Source organism: Rattus norvegicus, chromosome 6 (genome assembly GCF_021556685.1).
Source record: "Rattus norvegicus strain SHRSP/BbbUtx chromosome 6, alternate assembly SHRSP_T2T, whole genome shotgun sequence".
NCBI classification, from domain to species: Eukaryota; Metazoa; Chordata; class Mammalia; order Rodentia; family Muridae; genus Rattus; species Rattus norvegicus.
In genome coordinates, this window is record NC_141539.1 from 137,932,501 (window position 1) to 137,951,102 (window position 18,602).

General features: G+C 51.9%; 1 protein-coding gene across 7 annotated transcripts; it reads right to left on the bottom strand.

The window, feature by feature from the left end:
• Window positions 1–336: 336 nt before the first annotated feature.
• On the bottom strand, window positions 337–17,772 carry Gpr132 (G protein-coupled receptor 132). Of its 7 annotated transcripts, XM_087553571.1 has the most exons (5): window positions 17,693–17,772; window positions 16,897–16,986; window positions 11,659–13,426; window positions 6,143–6,233; window positions 337–2,664 (listed from the first exon to the last, which is right to left on the bottom strand). In XM_087553571.1, the coding sequence occupies exons 4-5, from the start codon at window positions 6,168–6,170 to the stop codon at window positions 1,562–1,564; spliced, it is 1,131 nt and encodes a 376-aa protein (XP_087409697.1). In that variant the 5' UTR covers window positions 6,171–6,233; window positions 11,659–13,426; window positions 16,897–16,986; window positions 17,693–17,772; the 3' UTR covers window positions 337–1,561.
• Between the last annotated feature and the right edge of the window lie 830 nt (window positions 17,773–18,602).

Genomic DNA, 18,602 nt, shown 5'->3' on the forward strand with positions numbered 1-18,602 from the left:
CAGCCTGGACTACAGAGGACAGCCAGGACTATAGAGAAAAACAAAGTTAATGCACTTCTGCCTGCAGATACCGTCCCAGGGCCTGCAAGGCAGAGACGGGGGGTCCCTGGAGCAAACCGGCTAACTGGTCTAGCCAAATTGGTGAGCTCTGGCTTCAGCGTCAGACCCTGCCTCACTGAATAAAGTGGAGAGCAATCAAGGAAAGTATCAGGTGTCCATGTTTGGCCTTCGCACATCACACACACACACACACACACACACACACACACACACACACACACGGCTCTGCACACTCCTTCACACCAAACAAACACCGCTAAAGAGGAAATCAGAGGCTGGTGGCACAAGCTTGTAATCCCATCCTCGGATTGGAGGGAGACACCAGGGTCAGGAGACAAGAAGTCACCCTCCATTGCTCAGTGAGTTTCAGATCAGTTTGAGGTGCCAGAAACCGTTTATCAAACAAATAAGATATAAGCAACAGCAAGGAAAGGAAGTCGACTTCTATCCCTGTGTTCTTATTCTCAGCACTGAAGAACTGAAGTTAAGCCCTGAGGTCCCAGTCTCTGATCAGCATTTGTGATGTGTGTGCTTCAGGAGGATCATCTCTGAGGCCCGCCATGCTCAGGGATCCTTGGCCCTTGCACTCCAAGTGTATCGGGAGTCTCTGGAGTGAGGGGGCGGTGGCTCAGTGTCAGCCAGTCCCAACAGTGAGTGACCCAGTGAGGTAGCTAAGGAAAGTACTGGAGTGACTCAGCAAGAGCAGAGCTGGGATTTGACACGGAGCCAACACTGGAGAAAATGGGGCAGAGTGGGGCTTGCTCTTGACCTGCTCTTTCAGGAGCCGCAGCCTACCTCCTCTGTGCTGTCAAGGCCAGAGGTTACAAGGCAAAGAAAGACAGATGTCAGATATCCCCTTCTCTGGTAGCAGCTATACCAACCTCTTCCTGGGGTGTCCACTAGCACTTCCTAATGTAAACGGTTGAGGGGGTCCCTGGGGAGGATGTATGAGACCATTAGGAGCTGGAGCAACTGGTTACCATGCTCCATGGCTCCCCTAGAAGCTAATTCTGTCTACTCAGAACCAGTCCCCTAAGGGTTGGACTCCTATCCCCTATGGCTGTAACGCTGTGGTGGTAACCACGAATGGGTTCATGTCCATCTCTATGGAAAGCCCAGGATGTCCAGTGTTAGCCACTGGACAATGTAGGAAATCGTAGAACATAAAGTGCTCTGTCAAGTGCCCTGCTGATAGCTCTTGGGAGCCCTGCAGAGCACCCTGCTGATAAAGAGCTGTCCTGCCAGCCACACGCTCCCCGAGGCCCTGGAAGCCTAGGGTTATGACTGGTGTCCTTAGCACCCACCGCTTTCCATAGAGGAGAGCCCAAAGGTCCTGGACACCTAAGGAACAGATACTTTCAGAGTTGGTGGCCTAAGAAGGAGAGATCAGCAGTGTGTGCTCCGAAAAGGCATCTGAAGTGTTGTGGACACCCCAGATGGTGACTCAGAGGACCAGGTAGATGTGACCGGTGTTGGTGTAGAGTGAGCTTAGCAGAGGTCGTCAGGCAGTCTCTCCGGCAGAGCCCAGTGACCCTAGCTCCACTGGCTGTGAGCCTGGAAGGTGCACAGTACTGGGGAAGGTGTATGCGTTCATAAGCGCTGTGGGTGAGTGCGTCTCCTCAGAGTCCTTCAAGTAGGTGACATCTGTCTTCGTGGACCACTTCTTCCACCCCGTGTGGATCCTGCACACTTCTTGCCGAGAATGGTCTGTAGCCAGCACGTAGATGATGGGGTCAGCCACACTGTTGACCGTCGACAGGCACAGGAACACTGTAGAGACCGTGTACAGCCTGTTTTCGAAGTCACACACCGCATCCCGGTCTCCTTCGTAGAAGGAAAAGCTGGCGGCTTTGATGAGGAGCACCACGTGGTAGGGAGCAAAGCAGACCAGGAAGATGGTGACGACTGCAATGGCGGAGCGCTTCACCTTGTTTTTCTGCGCAGCGCTCAGGCTATCACTGAGCTTGATGCTCCGGAAGATCTGGTGATTGGTGAAGGCAAGGACGCCGAGAGGGACGGCAAAGCCAAAAGTGAACCGCAGGTAGTAGTAGCCGGCTATCCTACTGTCGATCCCCAGGGGCTCAAAGCAGAAGCTGTCCTCCACTTTCATGTCAAACACTGGATAGTTGACAAGCCCAACAAGAATAACCACACATGCCGAAATGGTGACAGCAGTCCTCTGGTGCCGGTGACCTCGGCTCTCCAGTGCGTAGACCACGGCCATGTAGCGGTCGCAGGAAATGCAGCAGAGCAAGAGGATGCTGGTGTAGATGTTGCAGAAGAAGATGTAAGCTGTCACTTTGCAGGCCTGCTGACCCAGGCTCCATTTGTGCTGATTCTGGATGTAAATGATCCACAGAGGCATGGTGCTGATGTACAGCAGCTCACAGAGGGACAGACAGAACAGGTAGACGGCGAGCACGTTTCTCTGTAGGACTTGCAACAGTGTCAGCCAGGCAGTTAGGCAGTTGGCCGGTAGGCCCAGCATGCACACCACGCTGTACACCGCCACCAGGACCACTCTGCTCTCCTCGTAGGACAACGTGTGGCAGCTCATGGGGACCGAGGTAGTCTGAAGAGTAGAGGTGACCGCCGTGGCATTTCCTGTGGGACAGAAATGACACGGTGGTAGGAGTTTATGGAGCCACCCTCACTGAGGGAGATGTATAACACCAAGAAAAAGCAAGAAGCTTGATGGGTGGTGGGGTTTGAAGAGAGGACTCAGCAGGTAAAACAGACTTGATGCTGACCCTGACAAGATGAGGTGTTCTCTGACTTTCACATGTGCACAGTGCACATGCATGCCTGCTACAAATGCACAGTGCACATACATGCCTGATTCACACACACAGAGCACACACATGCCTGATTCATATGCACAGTGCACACACATGCCTGATTCACACACACAGTGCACATGCATGCCTGCTACAGATGCACAGTGCATACACATGCCTGATTCACACACAGAGTGCACATGCATGCCTGCTACAGATGCACAGTGCATACACATACCTGATTCACACACAGAGTGCACATGCATGCCTGCTACAGATGCACAGTGCATACACATGCCTGATTCACACACACAGTGCACATGCATGCCTGATTCATATGCACAATGCACACACACACCTGATTCACACACACAGTGCACACACATGCCTGACTCACACACATAGTGCACATGCATGCCTTCTACAGATGCACAATACACACACATGCCTGATTCACACACACACAGTGCACATGCATGCCTGATTCACATACACAGTGTACACGCATGTCTGTAACACACACTCAGTGGCACATGTATGCCTGATACACACACAATTAATAAATAAAAATTTTAAGTAAAAGAGAAGCTTCACAGACTTCAGACTAGACACATCAGGAGTTCAAAAGACTCCAGCTAGAGGAAGCCAGTGGGACCAGAGAGTGGTTAGGACAAACACCAACCCCAGGCCTTGACCGATGTGGGTGGGTGAGATTTTTCTGGTCACAGTGGCCACCTGGTGAAGAAACCTTCAGCCATGTTGTGGCTCAGATTTGGAGGCCCCAAGGTCACGGTCTCTTGGTCCCAGGCTGATATCTGTTCAGTGTCTCTGGTTGTCCTGGCCAGTTGTCCTGGACTGGTTGTATGAGTGACAGGATGCCATCTAAGACCTGCACTGCTCCTCAGATGAGGGCTCCTGGTTAGGAAGGGGACCTGTCCCCAACCGCAGAGCCTGATACTTTCTTAGGCAACTGATGCATTTTCCAGGCTCCATTTTTAATCCTGATAAAACACACATAACACAAAATGTTCTCTCTGTCCGAGTCCTTCATTCCCCAGCATGCAGCTGATTGTCACTAAGGACATCTGCTGTGTGGACCTGAGCCAGTTCCCACCTCAAGAATCTCAGCCTGCAGAGCAAAGCTCTTCTAGAAACACTCACAGGCATGCACATGTGCACACACACACACACACATACACACACACACACACACATACACACACATACACACATACACACATACACACACATACACACACATACACACACATACACACATACACACATACACACATACACACATACACACACATACACACATACACACATACATACACACACATACACATATACATACACACATACACACATACATACACACATACACACACATACACACACAAACATACACACATACACACACATACACACACATACACACACACTACACACACACACTTTCCTCCCTTCCATTCTCCCCACCTCTGTAGAGCAGCCTCACCCAAATCATCAGTGCAGATTTAGTCTACTGAGCATAGCATCCTCAGGGTTCATCCACATCATAGCATATGTCAGAGTATCTCTCTCTTTCTTTTAAAAAGATTTATTTATTTATTTATTCTATATAAGTACACTGTAGCAGAAGAGGGCATCAGATCCCATTACAGATGGCTGTGAGCCACCATGTGGTTGCTGGGATTTGAACTCAGAACCTCTGGAAGAGTAGTCAGTGCTTTTAACCACTGAGTCATCTCTCCGGCCCCACATCTCTTCTTTTTAAGATAGGCTAGCATCCCATCAACACATTCCACACACAGGGACATTGCCCAGGGAACATACAGACACTTTGATACTTGTCATGTGTGCCTGAAACCTAGGCTGCTTGCCACTGCTGGACTGTTATGAACAATGTGAGCATTGGTGTCCCCAATTCCTGTCCCTGCTGTCTCTTTTCTGGGTAAACCCGAAAGTGAGTTTGCTGGGTCACGTGGCCACTGTGTTTACTCCCAGGAAGCCTGTGCTACTTTCAAGTGCCTGCTCTGCTTTCAGATCTCTCTGCAGAGCTCAGGGCTAGTCAGCTTCTGCTTTTTTCCCCCCTTCCTTTTTGACAGTGGTATGAGGCACCTTCCTCCCACAATCTGGGTGTCCCAGCTCAGAGGCATGCTGTTATCATATCTGGGTAGAGAAAGTGAGGTTGAGGTTCCACAGGTGGTGAACTGCCTTAGAGATCAATGCTAAATCTTGACATCAGAACCTGTGTGGGAGTCAGCAAGGGTGAGAGATGAGTCCACAGGCAGCTATAGGTGTTCAGACAGCTCCTTACCTGGGTCGCTCTCTTCCCACTGTGAAAACACCCTCAGGCAAGCATGGGAGTCTCTTCCCCCTCCCTGGTTCAGACACTCCTCGGTCCTTCTGTCCTGTCTGTCTCACCACTCCATCCCAGTTCAGGAGCTCCATCTGTGTACCCCACCCCACCCCACCCTACCCACACACCATGCAGTTTTACTGAAAACTGCAAGAAACACAATCTGGGACCAACCTGCAGCCTTGCCTCTCCCAGCACCACACTGAACAGCCACAGATTCCCCAGCATGGCTGACTCTTGTCACCTGCTCAGACCCATATAAACCTTTGGAGCTTCGATGTGGACACTGCCACATACACTATCTGAGGATGAGTGTGGCTTCACAACCCCACATCCCTGCAGGTTACCTTAGAAATGTCTCCCTAGGGTAGGGAGGGCTTCTGGAGTGGAAAGAAGGGAGGGCGGTGGCATCATGGAAAGCCATGGGAAGCTTCTGGTCAACTGCTTACCGGGATCTCCTGAAAGTTCTCTTGGGCCACCAGATGGCTTGTGACTCACCATTTGTCATGGTCACAGGAAGTCGACATTTAGAGTGCAAAATGTCCCCTCACTCTTGTGCCTGGCTTTCTTTAGCACTTGTCAAAACAATTGTGAAGTGAGTATGTCTTGAGTTTTACTGATTGATGATTGATTGATATTGATTGAGATAGTCCCTGGGCTCCCGATGGTTTCACAGCACTATTTAGCATGTGTCACTTACTATGCATGATTTTATGTGATGGTGGGGGATTAAACCCAAAGCTTCATGCTCAACAAGGCCTCTAACAAATTGAGCCACATCCCCAGCCCATTGCATCTGGAGTTCTTGACGGAGCAACCCTGATTCCATTTTCGTTACAGAAATCTGCATGTTAAGGAATCTGAATGATGGGACCAAGTGTACCACATAGGAACTTTTGAGGGCCTTTTTCCATGTCTCAGTCAAATGAGACTCTCTCACCTGTTGCATTGGTGGATTCTGACCTCATAGTGGCTCCTATGTGAGTTCTGTGGACCCCCTTGTGAAGGTGACTCTGACAGCTTAAAATGACCTGGAGAAAGGGTGTGTTGAAATGGAGTTAGGTGAAAATGCAAACAAAACAAAGCAAAACAAAAACCAATGAGAATTAAACACCCACTCACCCATCCATCCACCCACTCACCCATCCATCCGTCCATCTGTCTGTCCATCCATCCACCCACCCATCTATCTGTCTGTCCATCTGTCCATCCATCCATCCATCCATCCATCCATCCATCCATCTGTCCACCTATCCATCCATCCATCCACCCATCTGTCCATCCATCCATCTATCCACCCATCTGTCCATCCATCCATCCATCCATCCATCCATCCATCCATCCACCCAGCCATCTATCCATCCACCCACCCAGCCATCTATCCATCCACCCAGCCAGCTAGCCATCCATCCATCCATTCATCCATTCATTCATCCATCCATCCATCTAGCCACCCACCCACCCATCCATCCATCCACCCGTCCATCTGTCTGTTCATCCGTCCCTCCATCCATCCACTCACCCACCCATTCACCCACCCATCCATCCATCCACCCGTCCATCTGTCTGTTCATCCATCCCTCCATCCATCCACCCACCCATCCATCCACCTGTCCATCTGTCTGTCTGTTCATCTGTCACTCCATCCATCCATCCACCCACACAGCCATCCATCCACCCGTCCATCTGTCTGTCTGTTCATCTGTCCCTCCATCCACCCACCCACCCAGCCAGCCAGCCAGCCAGCCAGGCATGCTGTTGCAATGCCTGCCACCCCAGATTGACTCATTCAACAAAGAGTCTAGAACATCCCACAGTCAACACAAGGTAATGCAGGGCAGACAACCAGGCACCAGGGAAGCTGGCGAGCATCAAAGCATCACCCTGGAGACCATGGTTAAGACGGTTATTTGTTGGTTATAGTTGGCAAAGCTGATGGCACCCGAGCTTCCACAGAAAGAATTAAGAAGGGCTCCCAAAAGGCCAAGAAACGCAAAATAACCACGGAGGAAAGTCTCTTTGTTTTGTTGTTGTTTTGTTTTGTTTTTCTGCCTATCGGGTTGACAAAAACCACTAATTCAGTGTTCTGGAGACTGAAGACATGGTATCCCGAAACTACATAATGAGGATGCTCACTAGGTACAAATATTTCAGAGCCCGGTGTTGCAGTCAGTGTCCAACCACCTTAAGAAAGTTTAACTTTGGGCTGGAGAGATGGCTCAGTGGTTAAGAGCACTGACTGCTCTTCCAAAGGTCCCGAGTTCAAATCCCAGCACCCACATGGTGGCTCACAACCATCTGTAATGGGATCCGATGGCCTCTTTTGGTGTGTGTGAAGGCAGCTACAGTGTACTCATATAAAACAAACAAATAAATCTTTAAAAAAAAGAAAGAAAGAAAGAAAGGAAGAAAGAAAGAAAGTTTAACTTTAAACTTGCTGAAGTTCCTCCTAGGGAGTGTTTTCCCCTGATTAAACAATGACCTAAAAAGTTAAGTGTGTGTCCCGCCTGCCCACCTGCTTCCCCCAACACACGTGGCTGCCCCTCAGTCAGGCAGATGACCACAGTATTTGCCCAGAGTACATTGGGCCTTCGGGAGTGGCCTTCTGAATCCTATGGAAGCCAGGCTGAGCCCACAGACATTAAAGCCTGGAGCCTCACAAGTCGCCACCAGTTCCCAGCTCCCCTGCTTCCTTCTCAAGAGTTTCTGAAAACAACAGGAAGCTAAACGATTCACCTGAGGTTGCAGAAGGTCACTGACCTCTGAAGAAGTTTGAAGCAATACATTAAAGAGAGGCAAAGCCAGGAAGGGCAAGAACCACTGTCAAACATTGACCCTTAGCGGGTTCCTTGCATCACCTCACCATGCCTTGACCAGCTGAGCACCAGGACAGGTGGTCCGTCTGTCCCTCTGGGTCTCACTCTACATCTGGCACAGCAAGCTTCTGCACCTCCCAAATTCAAATTACCACTGACCATCACCCCCAATTCTAGCGAATGAGCACATGACTGCATGGGGCAGCGCCTGGAGCCCCAGTCAGAGAGAGGCCTGCACCTGCCTTCCCTGCAACTAGAGTTAGAGTTCTGTAAAGTCAGCCACAGAGCCAGCCTAGGGCAGGTCTGTCTCCTGCAGGGGCTGCACCATGTTCACCCTAAGCACCCGGCAACCCTGAGTATGGGGAAGGGGGCGACGCTCAGTGTTCGGCCACCATGCAGAAGCCAGAGGAAGCAGGGGTTTAACAGAAAACGTGACAGGCACTTCCCTCCTGCGGTGAGGATGCACTGTGGGAAACTGTCATAGCTACAAGTCACATCCTTGTTACCTGTGGACAGAGCTTGGCCAGGGAGACAGAGTGGGCAGTTGGGACTAACTGCTCAGCCTAGACAGAACAAAAGAAGGCCGTGACATCCGCATTTGGGTCAAGTCCCTAACCCATGGGGCATCAACGCTTACATCAAAATAGATCAACCCTGAGTCTCAGGCCAGAGCAGCCTGCACTGGGACATGGGGGTGGGGGGACTGCTCCTGAATCCCTACACTATAATGTGGCCCCTCATCATGGCTGCTTTTGGGTACCCTCAGCCCTCACACAGCATTGGCTTTGTATTCGTGTCAGAGTCCTTTGTGCTCAGGAAATGTCGTGCCTTAGGCTTGTCCCTTTCCCAATCTGCCCCTTCCCTTTGGGATGTCCATCTTCCCTGTGCTACAGGCTCTCCCTCAGAACACCCAGAGCCCCTCCCTTTCCTGTCTAAGCTTCCAGGGTCCCTAACAAGGCCAGATCAGTTGTGAGCATCTCGCAACAACTAGGCTATTCCTTCCACAGGAAGGGGCAAGAGTCAACAGCCCCACGCTCCAAGATACAGGCTTCTCTCAGAAGTGCAGCCAGGCTAGGCTGTCTCATGAATTCCTGAACTGAGTACGGATGTGGAAAGGGAGGAGAAAGATCCCTATGTCTTGTCTTCTCCAAGAAGCAGACACTGGCCTCTCTGTTATGGAGGGCCTGGCCTGGCCTGGTTGTGGACAGTGACTTTTCCTCTTGACGTCCTGGTCTATCTTGCAGTGCTGTGTGTCATCTGTGAGATAGCTGGAAATGGCTGACCCCTGAGGGTAGAAGGTCATGGTCAACCTTCATCAGGACTGTGAAACACTGTGTGCTCCCAAACCTTCCGAGAACCCTGCAGAGAATGTCCTACCGTGTAACAGCCACAAAGGCCACACACACACATGGTTTACCATACTGTGATGTCTGCTTGGGCCTGGCGGACTCCCTCACTCAAAGGGACCTTTAGCACGCTGAACGCCATCAGGCGGCCGTTGGACAAAGGGCAGCACAACTGGAATGATGGCCTTGGCACGTCACTTGTAGCCATCATGGAAACGAGCCCATGATCCCTGGATGTCCTCGTCTACCTGCCCTAACTCCCAGCCACACCCCTGCTTTCCCCTGGTCCACCAGCCCTCAGACTCATGCTAATGTTTTCCAGCCTTCAAACCACACCTTCGTGCTGGCCACCTGGCTGCATCCCCCACCCCCCATCCTTTCCACTTCCGCCCTCCTGCCTCGGGCGTTCGATAGAGACATCCCCCCACCACACAGCCCCCACCCCCCCAGTAGACCCATCTTGGAGGAAGAGAGGTACTTGGAGTCGCCAGGGCATGCCCAGGCAACACGCCACCCGTGATGCCTATGGCCCTCGAGCCCTGCGCTCTACCACCGCCGCCGGTGACAGTCCTGCCTGTCTTTTGACTGTGGAGCATTCCTTTTTCTTTTTCTTTTCTTTTTTCTTTTTTTCTTTTTTTTTTTTTTTTTTTTTTTTTTTTTTTTTTTTTTTTTTGGAGCTGGGGACCGAACCCAGGGCCTTGCGCTTGCTAGGCAACGGCTCTACCACTGAGCTAAATCCCCAACCCCCTGTGGAGCGTTCCTAATGGGCAGGAATGCACAAAGGGAAGACATACTTTGTCTCTACCGCTCAGGGTGGCTGGACTGGCCCTTCAAGTCACCAGCACACTGTGCCCCATTTCTCTACCACAGGAATTTCTGGTTGTTTTGGTTGCTTCGGTCTTTCACTTTTCCATCCTCCTACCGGCTTCTCTGGGGCCGGGTGGGAGACAGCTCAGTGCTTGTCACACAAGTGTGAGGACCTACATTTGGATCCCCAGAACCCACATAAATGCCTAGTTCCCCTGGCAGTCCACCTACAATTCTACCCTCCGAGGGTAGAGATGAAATTCCCCAGAGCAAGCCAGCTAGCAAGACCAGCTGTATCCTCTGAAAGACCCTGCTTCAGTGAAGAAAGTGGCAAAGCAACAGGGGATGGCTTTGAACACCAATCTCTGGCCTCCACATTCACATGCGTATATACACATATGTGCCCATACACGTGGAAGCACGCACATACAAACACACATGCACACACTCATACAGAGGAAGAGAAAAGAGAGAAAGAAGAGAGAGAGAGAGAGAGAGAGAGAGAGAGAGAGAGAAGAGACAGAGAGAAGAGAGAAAGGCAAAAGGCAAAAGGCAAAAAAAAAACAAAAAAACAAAAAAACAAAAAACCAACCCAAAAACCAAAAAACCTTCGACCTCATTTCTGTATTCAAATTCAGAACACTGTGTCAAATTCAGAACGCCCTTTGGGCAGGAACTGTTCAATTACGAGCATCAACTATACATCGTGTGGACCTGGGGGCCCATCCCCCACACCGTACTTCTCAGTAACACACATTTCAGTTTGGCTGGTATCTAAGCTGAGTACTTGTGGCAGCCACTCTTCCTTTCCACCCTCCCACCAGGGTATCTCTGTTCTCACCCTGCTACGTGGTTAACCCCCTAAGACGTTATGCCACGTGCCCTCATCAGTAAGACAGTAACCACTGCTCACGGTCCTCAGTGACTCTCCTGAACACTCCACGAGTCTGTTCTCACAAATCTCTAAGTTACAAGATCTCCTCTGCTGGGCACTCCAAATGCCTGGCCTCAGGAGTCGGTTAGCGGCCAGCCCCAGGATCGAGCCCCATGACCAGACAGCCTATCCCAGTAGAACCCCACTGTCCTGTTCATCCCTCCCCAGAGCCTGCCTCTAACCCTAGGTAAGAAAAACCCCTACCCCCACCAACCACACTGTCAGGATGCTCCTGAGTCCTCCGTGGCCCTCAGTTCCCCGTCAGAGGAAGCCCAGTGTTTCCCCTCTCGTCTGTATCTACAGTTGGGGTGAAGATCTTCCAGAAGCGTCCAGGCAGGTTGGGGGAAGGGCACTCTGATGTGTGCTATTGTCCCTGTGCCCTTACACAGGTGAGCATGGTGCCCCTGAGTCCCATCTTGGGGACAGGCCTTGGTTAAATACTTTGGGCCAAGCCTAACTATCATCAAATCAGATTTCTCTCAGAAACCACCGTGGAGGGCCTGGCCCCCCCAGGACCACCCCATCCCCCCAGAGCTACGATCCACTGACTTACCCAAGCCAGCCCGAGGCAGCACAGAGCAGTCCTGTCCTGAGGCAGCGCTGAGCACCCCTCTGCAGGCCCAGCTGAGAGGTTTCAGGAAGTAATGGGGGGTCCGAGCATGCTCACTCCGAAACTCCCCTAACCACAACGGACTAGCGTGAGGCTTACATCACTATGATGTCGATGGGTTGGGGTGACAGAAAAACAGCTCCGGACCTGTTTGACCTTGTTCTGAAGATGGCTCCGCTCAGGAACTGAGAACTGAGAGATGGGGACTCAAAGAGCTCTGCGAGGCAGCTCCACACAGACTAGTCCCTCCACCTGCTCTCCAGTCAGGCGGGGCATCCCAGACCTGACGCCGAATGGAACCACTGATCAGCTTGGTCCTTGTTGGCACAGCCACCTGGTGCCCTGCGTGTACTCTACCACGAACCCGACCGTCCCAGTCGATCCATTCCTGGGGACAGAGCCCGGCAGGGGTACACCTCCACCCCACCTTTGTCTGAGAAACCATCCTTTATCTCAGAAGAAAGCCTTCACTCAGGAGCTCTACAAGTGGTTTTCCTCGTGAGAGTCTGAACCTAGAGAGTGAGTAGGTGGCATTCCTGGGACAGCTCTCTACACTGAGGGCTGCTGGGGTTGATGGGCACAGCAGCTTCTAGTGGCCCCAGGGTTATACACCTTACATCCAAATGTAGCGTTTCCTCTGGAAAACGCCAGGCGGCTACCGCTGTTTCCCATCGCCAGCTTAACCACACTCAGCCCAAAGGCTGGCTCTAGGTTGTTGACCCCATCCCTGACAGCTCCCAGTGTCTCCAGGACTGAAGGCAGCACTGGCCTTGGAATACACCTTCGGAAGGGCTAGCTGGCGAAGCAGAGCTTCACGGAGAAGCTTGGAAGAACCCAGATCCCAGCACAAGTCCAACGACGGGAGTCCTTTACTTTGTCATGCCAGGCTTCAAGGCTGTGAGGCTGGAGGCCTTTTTCTCACTCTACCCCTAAAGGACATTTACATATTTGTGTGGGTGGCAGTGCAGTCCCTAGAAAGCTGGCCCTCAGGGGTGTGGGGCAGGCAGCTGGTGTGCGAGCTTCCGTCTTAACTTTCTGAAAGCAGCTGTTTTTGGGCTGTGACCTTGAAGAAATTTAGTGCACAGTAAGGTCCTCCCTTACTCTGAGTGGCTCTGAGCATAATGCCACCAGCCCCAACAGTTGACCCCTCCTGACCACGATGTCACCCATGCCTGACCTCTGGAGGACAAAGGGCTCTGGCACAAGTGGATATGGCCTCCTGAAACCTGATCAGCCTTCCTGGAGCTCTACCTTCCGTTCACCGCAAGGGACAGCAACTGTCTCTTCCGATTCTATAGGTGGGCGCTAGCAACCTTCTCAAGTTTCTCAGTTCTTCTTGTGGGCAGTGCTGAGCTTTACACTTGCCCGCCTGTCCCGGAGGCCTCAACACGGCAAACCAGACAGGTCCTCAGCATTTAACTTTCACGTGGTTGTAGCTCATTGTAAGATGGCCGTTCGACCACTCTTTAGAGAAGAGCGCTTTCTAGGATCCACCGTCATCTCCTTGTACAACTGAAAGTCTGCACTCAGTAGTACCACCCTACCCCGTCCAACCTGCTGACTCCATGGAGGTGACCGATCTAAGGACCTCAGCACCAGCGGTATCAGACACTGTCTCGTGTGTTCACATTGTTCAGCACAGTGTCCTCTGGAGTCACCCGGCTACAGCAGGTGTCCGAATGCTTCTTCCTAATGGCTGGAAAGTGTTGCCCTGTAAGATGAATGAATGCTGCTTATCTGTTGTCTGTAGGTGGGCGCATGGCCCGCTTCTCCCCCTGAGACCTCTATCTCGGTCAGGGTTTCTATTGCTACAATGAAACAGCATAACAAAAAGTCAGGGTGGGAACTCAATCCAGGCTGGAAACCTGGAGACAGGAGCTGATGCAGAGGCCATGGAGGGTGCTGCTTACTGGCTTGCTCCCTGTGGCTTGCTCAGCCTGCTTTCTTATACAGCCCAGGACAGCCAGCCAAGAAACGGCACCACCCATCACGAGCTGCCCCCCCCCCAATGACCACTGAGAAAATGCCTTACAGCTGGTTCTTATGGAGGCATTTTCTCAATCGAGGTTCCTTCCTTTCAAGCTGACATAAGATTAGCAGGATAGCCTCTAAATAGGACTGCAAGATTTATGGATTTGTACAGCCTTGTCATGTTCTTGTCAAACAGTCATTATTCTTTTTCTTTTTTTTTCTTTTTCTGTCTTTTTTTTTTTTACTGTGCGTGGGTATTTGCTTTTAGGTATGTCTGTCCTGGTACTCACAGAGGCCAGAGGAAGGCACTGAACCTCATGGAACTGGAGTTCAAAATGCTGTGAGCCACCATGAGGGTGCTGGGAATTGAACCCCTGTCCTCTGTAAGAGCAGCCAGTGCTATTAACTGCTGAACTGTCACTCCAGCCCCAACAGTCATTACTCTCCATGACACTAAAGTTGCCCCACCTTTGACACGCTGCCTCTGTGCTGGTGATTGACCGCCTGGTCCGTCCCCTTAGGGTTGTCAAAATGTTCACCTATGTCTAGACACCTAGCTGTCTGTTGGATTTGTTGTGTGTTAACAGGATACCTGATCCCACGGCAGATCCCTCAGAGGAGAGTTCTGTCCTCCCCTTTCCCACATTTGGGTCTTACTAAGGCCAAGGGAGACAGGAAATAGAGGTTTCTATGGAGTTGGCCTATCATACACCAGAGAGCAAGAGGCCTCAAGTCCTAGCAAAGGAAATATTGAAGGGATACGCCCAAAACAGAAGAGGAAACGGAAGGAAGGGGCTTTTGAGACGTGTCAACCCGAGGGCTTGCCAATTCTCGATGCCCTGGTTTCTTTGACAGGGGTGTTCTCCAAGTATGAATCACAAGTCACTGCTTTCAACAATGTTCCCAGCTGGGCCCAGGCTGCTCTAACCCTAGAACTTCTGCCAGCTACACCTAACCCATGGGAGTTTTCTCCCCAGTGCTTCCAAGACTCTCAGAAACCAACCCCAGTGTGAGGGGGCCTGGGAGGGAGAAGAGAACTGAGACCAGAATCACCCAGAGCAGAGAGGTTGAGGGGATCCGTGGATAGGGACCAGGGGAAGCATCCAAGGGCATGGAGTTACTAAATGCAAAGGCAGGCTGGAGAGCCCAGGGCACTCAGAGAGACTTAGGGCAGCTGGGGCGGGTGCAGGAACCTTCTTGAGATATCTTGGGAGCTACCCTCCTTAGTGTGGGAATCTGGAACATTCCCTCTCTACCTCTGGAAGTAACCCCAGAAGATTCCATGCTGGCCCAGCACAGGTTCCAGAACCTACTCCCAGACCTGCTAAGACAGCAGCACTGCCTAAGAGCAACCCTGGAGGCTGGGTTAGAGCTGGGTCCCTAGCTAGAACAGGGTGGACATGACTCCCGCCCTGAGTGGTACCTGTTCTTCCTCCCCCTGCATTCCTACCACACTTGACCTCAGACATCTACTGGCCCCCTTGCCTGAGGAAACCCCATCCTTGGTCATGCTTCTCCTGGGCCCTGCTCTTGACTTTCTCCTTTTCTCTGTGATGAAGTCAGCCCGGCTCTGAGGACTGGAAGTAACAGAGAGTTATGTCCCAAGGGCCCATAGCTCTGGATCTCAGCGTCTCATCTGTTACATATGAACCCTTTGCGGGGACTGGAGGCCACAGGGAGGGTCTGAGAAACCAAAGTCTCCTTCAGGACTAGAGCCCTGACCTTGTGGTCCTTCATCTGACTCCACTTCCCTTCCAGCCCCCGACCCCCGCACATCTTTTCTGTCCCTAATTCCATCTCCCAACTCACCAGCCACCCTTGATGATGCTCTCTGACAGAGGGAGTAGAGGCAAAGTGACCCTCTGACACCCCAGCCTGAGGCCCCCCTGACACCCCAGCCTGAGGCCCCCCTGACACCCCAGCCTGAGACCCAGAGCTGTTTGGAGCCATCGGGCACGTTGCAGGACCAGCTCCCGGGACTCAGGGAGGAAGGAGACAGAATAGCTTTTAATGACCAGCCCACAGAGACCTGAACACTGACCACCTACTGTGTGCCAGGCCAAACAAGACACATCTTCTTCCCCCAGCCCCAGGAAAGACCAGTGCCCTCTCTACCACAGCCCATCTCTCCAGGGTCTCTGCTTTAGCACCACAAGCCCTCAGTGGGTACCCTCAGCGCCCAGACCTATTCCCAGCAGGTTCCAGGAACCTTCTCTGTTTACCCTAAAGGTCTCTTGAGGCAGGAAAAACCCTAGCAAGAGAGGTCACCCCCAGACATTGGTACTGCCAGCTCCAAGGGTCTTTCCGGTGAGTCAGCCTGCAGCCCGTATTGAAATGCAGAAGTACACAGCAGAGTGTGTCGGCCCACTCCTGTCCACCCAATCCCAAGCTTCCTGGAGGTAAGTGCGTGGAAGAAAGCCTTCAGCATCCCTCTTTCTGTGGAGTGATCTGACCATGCTCCCGACTCCATTTCTATGTCATCCGGATGCCAGCCATGTCAAAGGCCTGAGGACAGACCGGAAATAAGAAACTGGAGACACGGGCAGCCAGACCTTCTTCAGCTGGTCTCTCCATGCCCAGGGAGCTCCCCTCTCACCCTGACCAAAGCCACCCTTGGGCTCACACCTGGAGGCCTTCATCCAGCATAGAGGACCACCATCAGGGGAAGATGTAGCATCCTCACAAGTACACAAGGGACATGCTACTGCTGTTGGGTGGAGACCAGGGTTACTACTTAAGTTCCAGCACAGGAAGCCCCTCCAGCACCCCAAGTGTCCACAGTGCTCTACATGAAGCCCAATGGCTGCTGCAGCCAACACAAAATTTGGAACAGGCTCTGGTAATGACCCCAGGTAAGAGGATAAGGCCTGGGAGGTTCTTGTACCAGGACCTGCCTCTTTAGGGCACCCGGCCAGGGGACTCTGCAAAGCCGGAGGACCTGAGCTGGCAGCTGAGGCCAGAGCAGCTGTAGGGACACACACTGGGGAAGGCCCAGAGAACCTGGGGCAGTGTTCCTTCCCTCCCTTTGCCACCGAAAGCAGAAGTGACCTAGGAGGGGAACTACAAGGCTCAGAATTGCCCTGGGTACTGTGGTTTGGTCTCTTCTCTATGCCACATACCCATGACACCGTCCCAGATGTGCAGATATGATAGTGAGAGCCCACTCTAAAAGCACCCCACCAACGTCATCCGTCACCCCTCTGTACTTACCAGAAAACAGGTCATTGGGTCTCTAGCCACCTCCCCAAAGGCTGGGGATCCCACCGGGTTGTTGACTGGTGTCTTGTGGGGTCCCCTCACCTTTAACCGGAAGGGGAGGTCTAAGGCTAACGTCACCAAGAACCCCAAACACTGCAGCTTCTGGAGAGGATGGGCTCCCCACCCCACAGGACCCCTCCTAGTCACATGGGCAGACCTCATCCTAAGCCGGAGCCTGGCACCACATGCTTAATGAAGCCATACCCAATCCAGGGGCACATTGGCTCTCAGGCCACAGGGGATGCATCTCCCACCAAGGAGAGGATCTGATCAGGTGAACCGGCTCTACGTCCTGTCCCTTCACCTACTGATGGCCAGGCTCTGTGGCTTCCTTCCTTCCTTTGGGGTGGTGGGTGAGCCATGCACCCCAAAATCACACCTCCCTCCTACCATTAAGACCCAGCTGCTTCCTCACTTTGCCACAAGATCGAGATGCCGGTGGATACACACATGAGCATAAGAGACACATACACGTTAGCCCACGCCTCCATGTCCATCACAAGGGCAGACCGCCTGGGCTGCAGACCTTACTGCCCTGTGACTTCAGGCAGGCTGTCTTACTCTCCAGACCTGGCTCCCTGGTGACAGGTGAGTGGGTGCTCAGCTGGGCCTTTTGTGGGTGCTCCTCCAGACTACAACCCCGGGGATCATCTCTCCAGGGCTGCTGTCCGATTAAAACCACCACCTTGCCAAGTCATCTCACTGGGCAGTTGCTTTCCACTGTTTAATGTGCGCAGAGAAAACTCACCCTCCAGTACTCGAGTCTACAGATTTAACAGTGACGTAGCTGTGTATCCCCTATCCCCCACCGCGCTCTTGACAGTTCTCAGTCCTTCCCTAAGCTCCGCCCTTTTCTTCTTTCTTCCCCTCCCCTCCCTGTCCCCTCCCCTCTCCCCCTGCTCCTCCACCTCTCTGGTTTTGCCTTACCGGAAGTCTGTTGGTTCTGGCTTCTTGTGTAAGAGAATTGCTTTGGAAACCTGCCCACGGGTGTGAATTGCCAGCATACCGTTTCCCCCCACGAGGGGGCGCTTCGTTTTTTTGGGTGGACTCTGGGTCTTCAGCTGCTGGCCAATTGGAAAGGTAGTTTCCAGCTCGGATTGATCGACTGCTGGAAGATTTTCAGAACAGTCTCTGGCCAGTCGAGGGGTGACAAATCACTCCGTGCCCTTCCACAGAGCCTGGCCTCCGTGTCGTCTCCCCAGCAATGACTGAGCGCGTTTTTTGTTTTTTTTGTTTTGTTTTGTTTTGTTTCTTGTTTGTTTTGTTTTGTTTTTTTTTGCTGCACGGGTGTCTCTAAACATGATGTCTCTTTGCCGTAATGACGGGCACGCAGCTGTGGTGCCTGGGGTTTTTCGTCCGCTTTGGATTGGTGATAAATGACCAGTTCCTTCCTGTCACTTGTCTCCTGTGTACCCTCTTTGGTGCTGTGTCTGTTCAGATCTTTAGCCCATTTTAAAACTGGGCTCCTTTGTTGTTGAGTTCTGAGAGGTCTTTATGTATTCTGAAAAGCAAACACTTTTAGCTGATAAATGGCTTGTTCTATCGGTATGCAGTTTATTAGCTTTAAATCTTCCCTCACAGTACAAATCTCTGCTACATCCTATTTCTATTTCTTGGAGGGTTTGTTTTTGGTTTTGTTTGTTTTTTTTTAACTGTTG

Coding starts and splice junctions, on each gene's coding strand:
- Gpr132 (XM_087553568.1), bottom strand. Junction 2,665..6,142: donor AGAATCCACCAATGCAACAG/GTGAGAGAGTCT, acceptor TCTGTCCCACAG/GAAATGCCACGGCGGTCACC.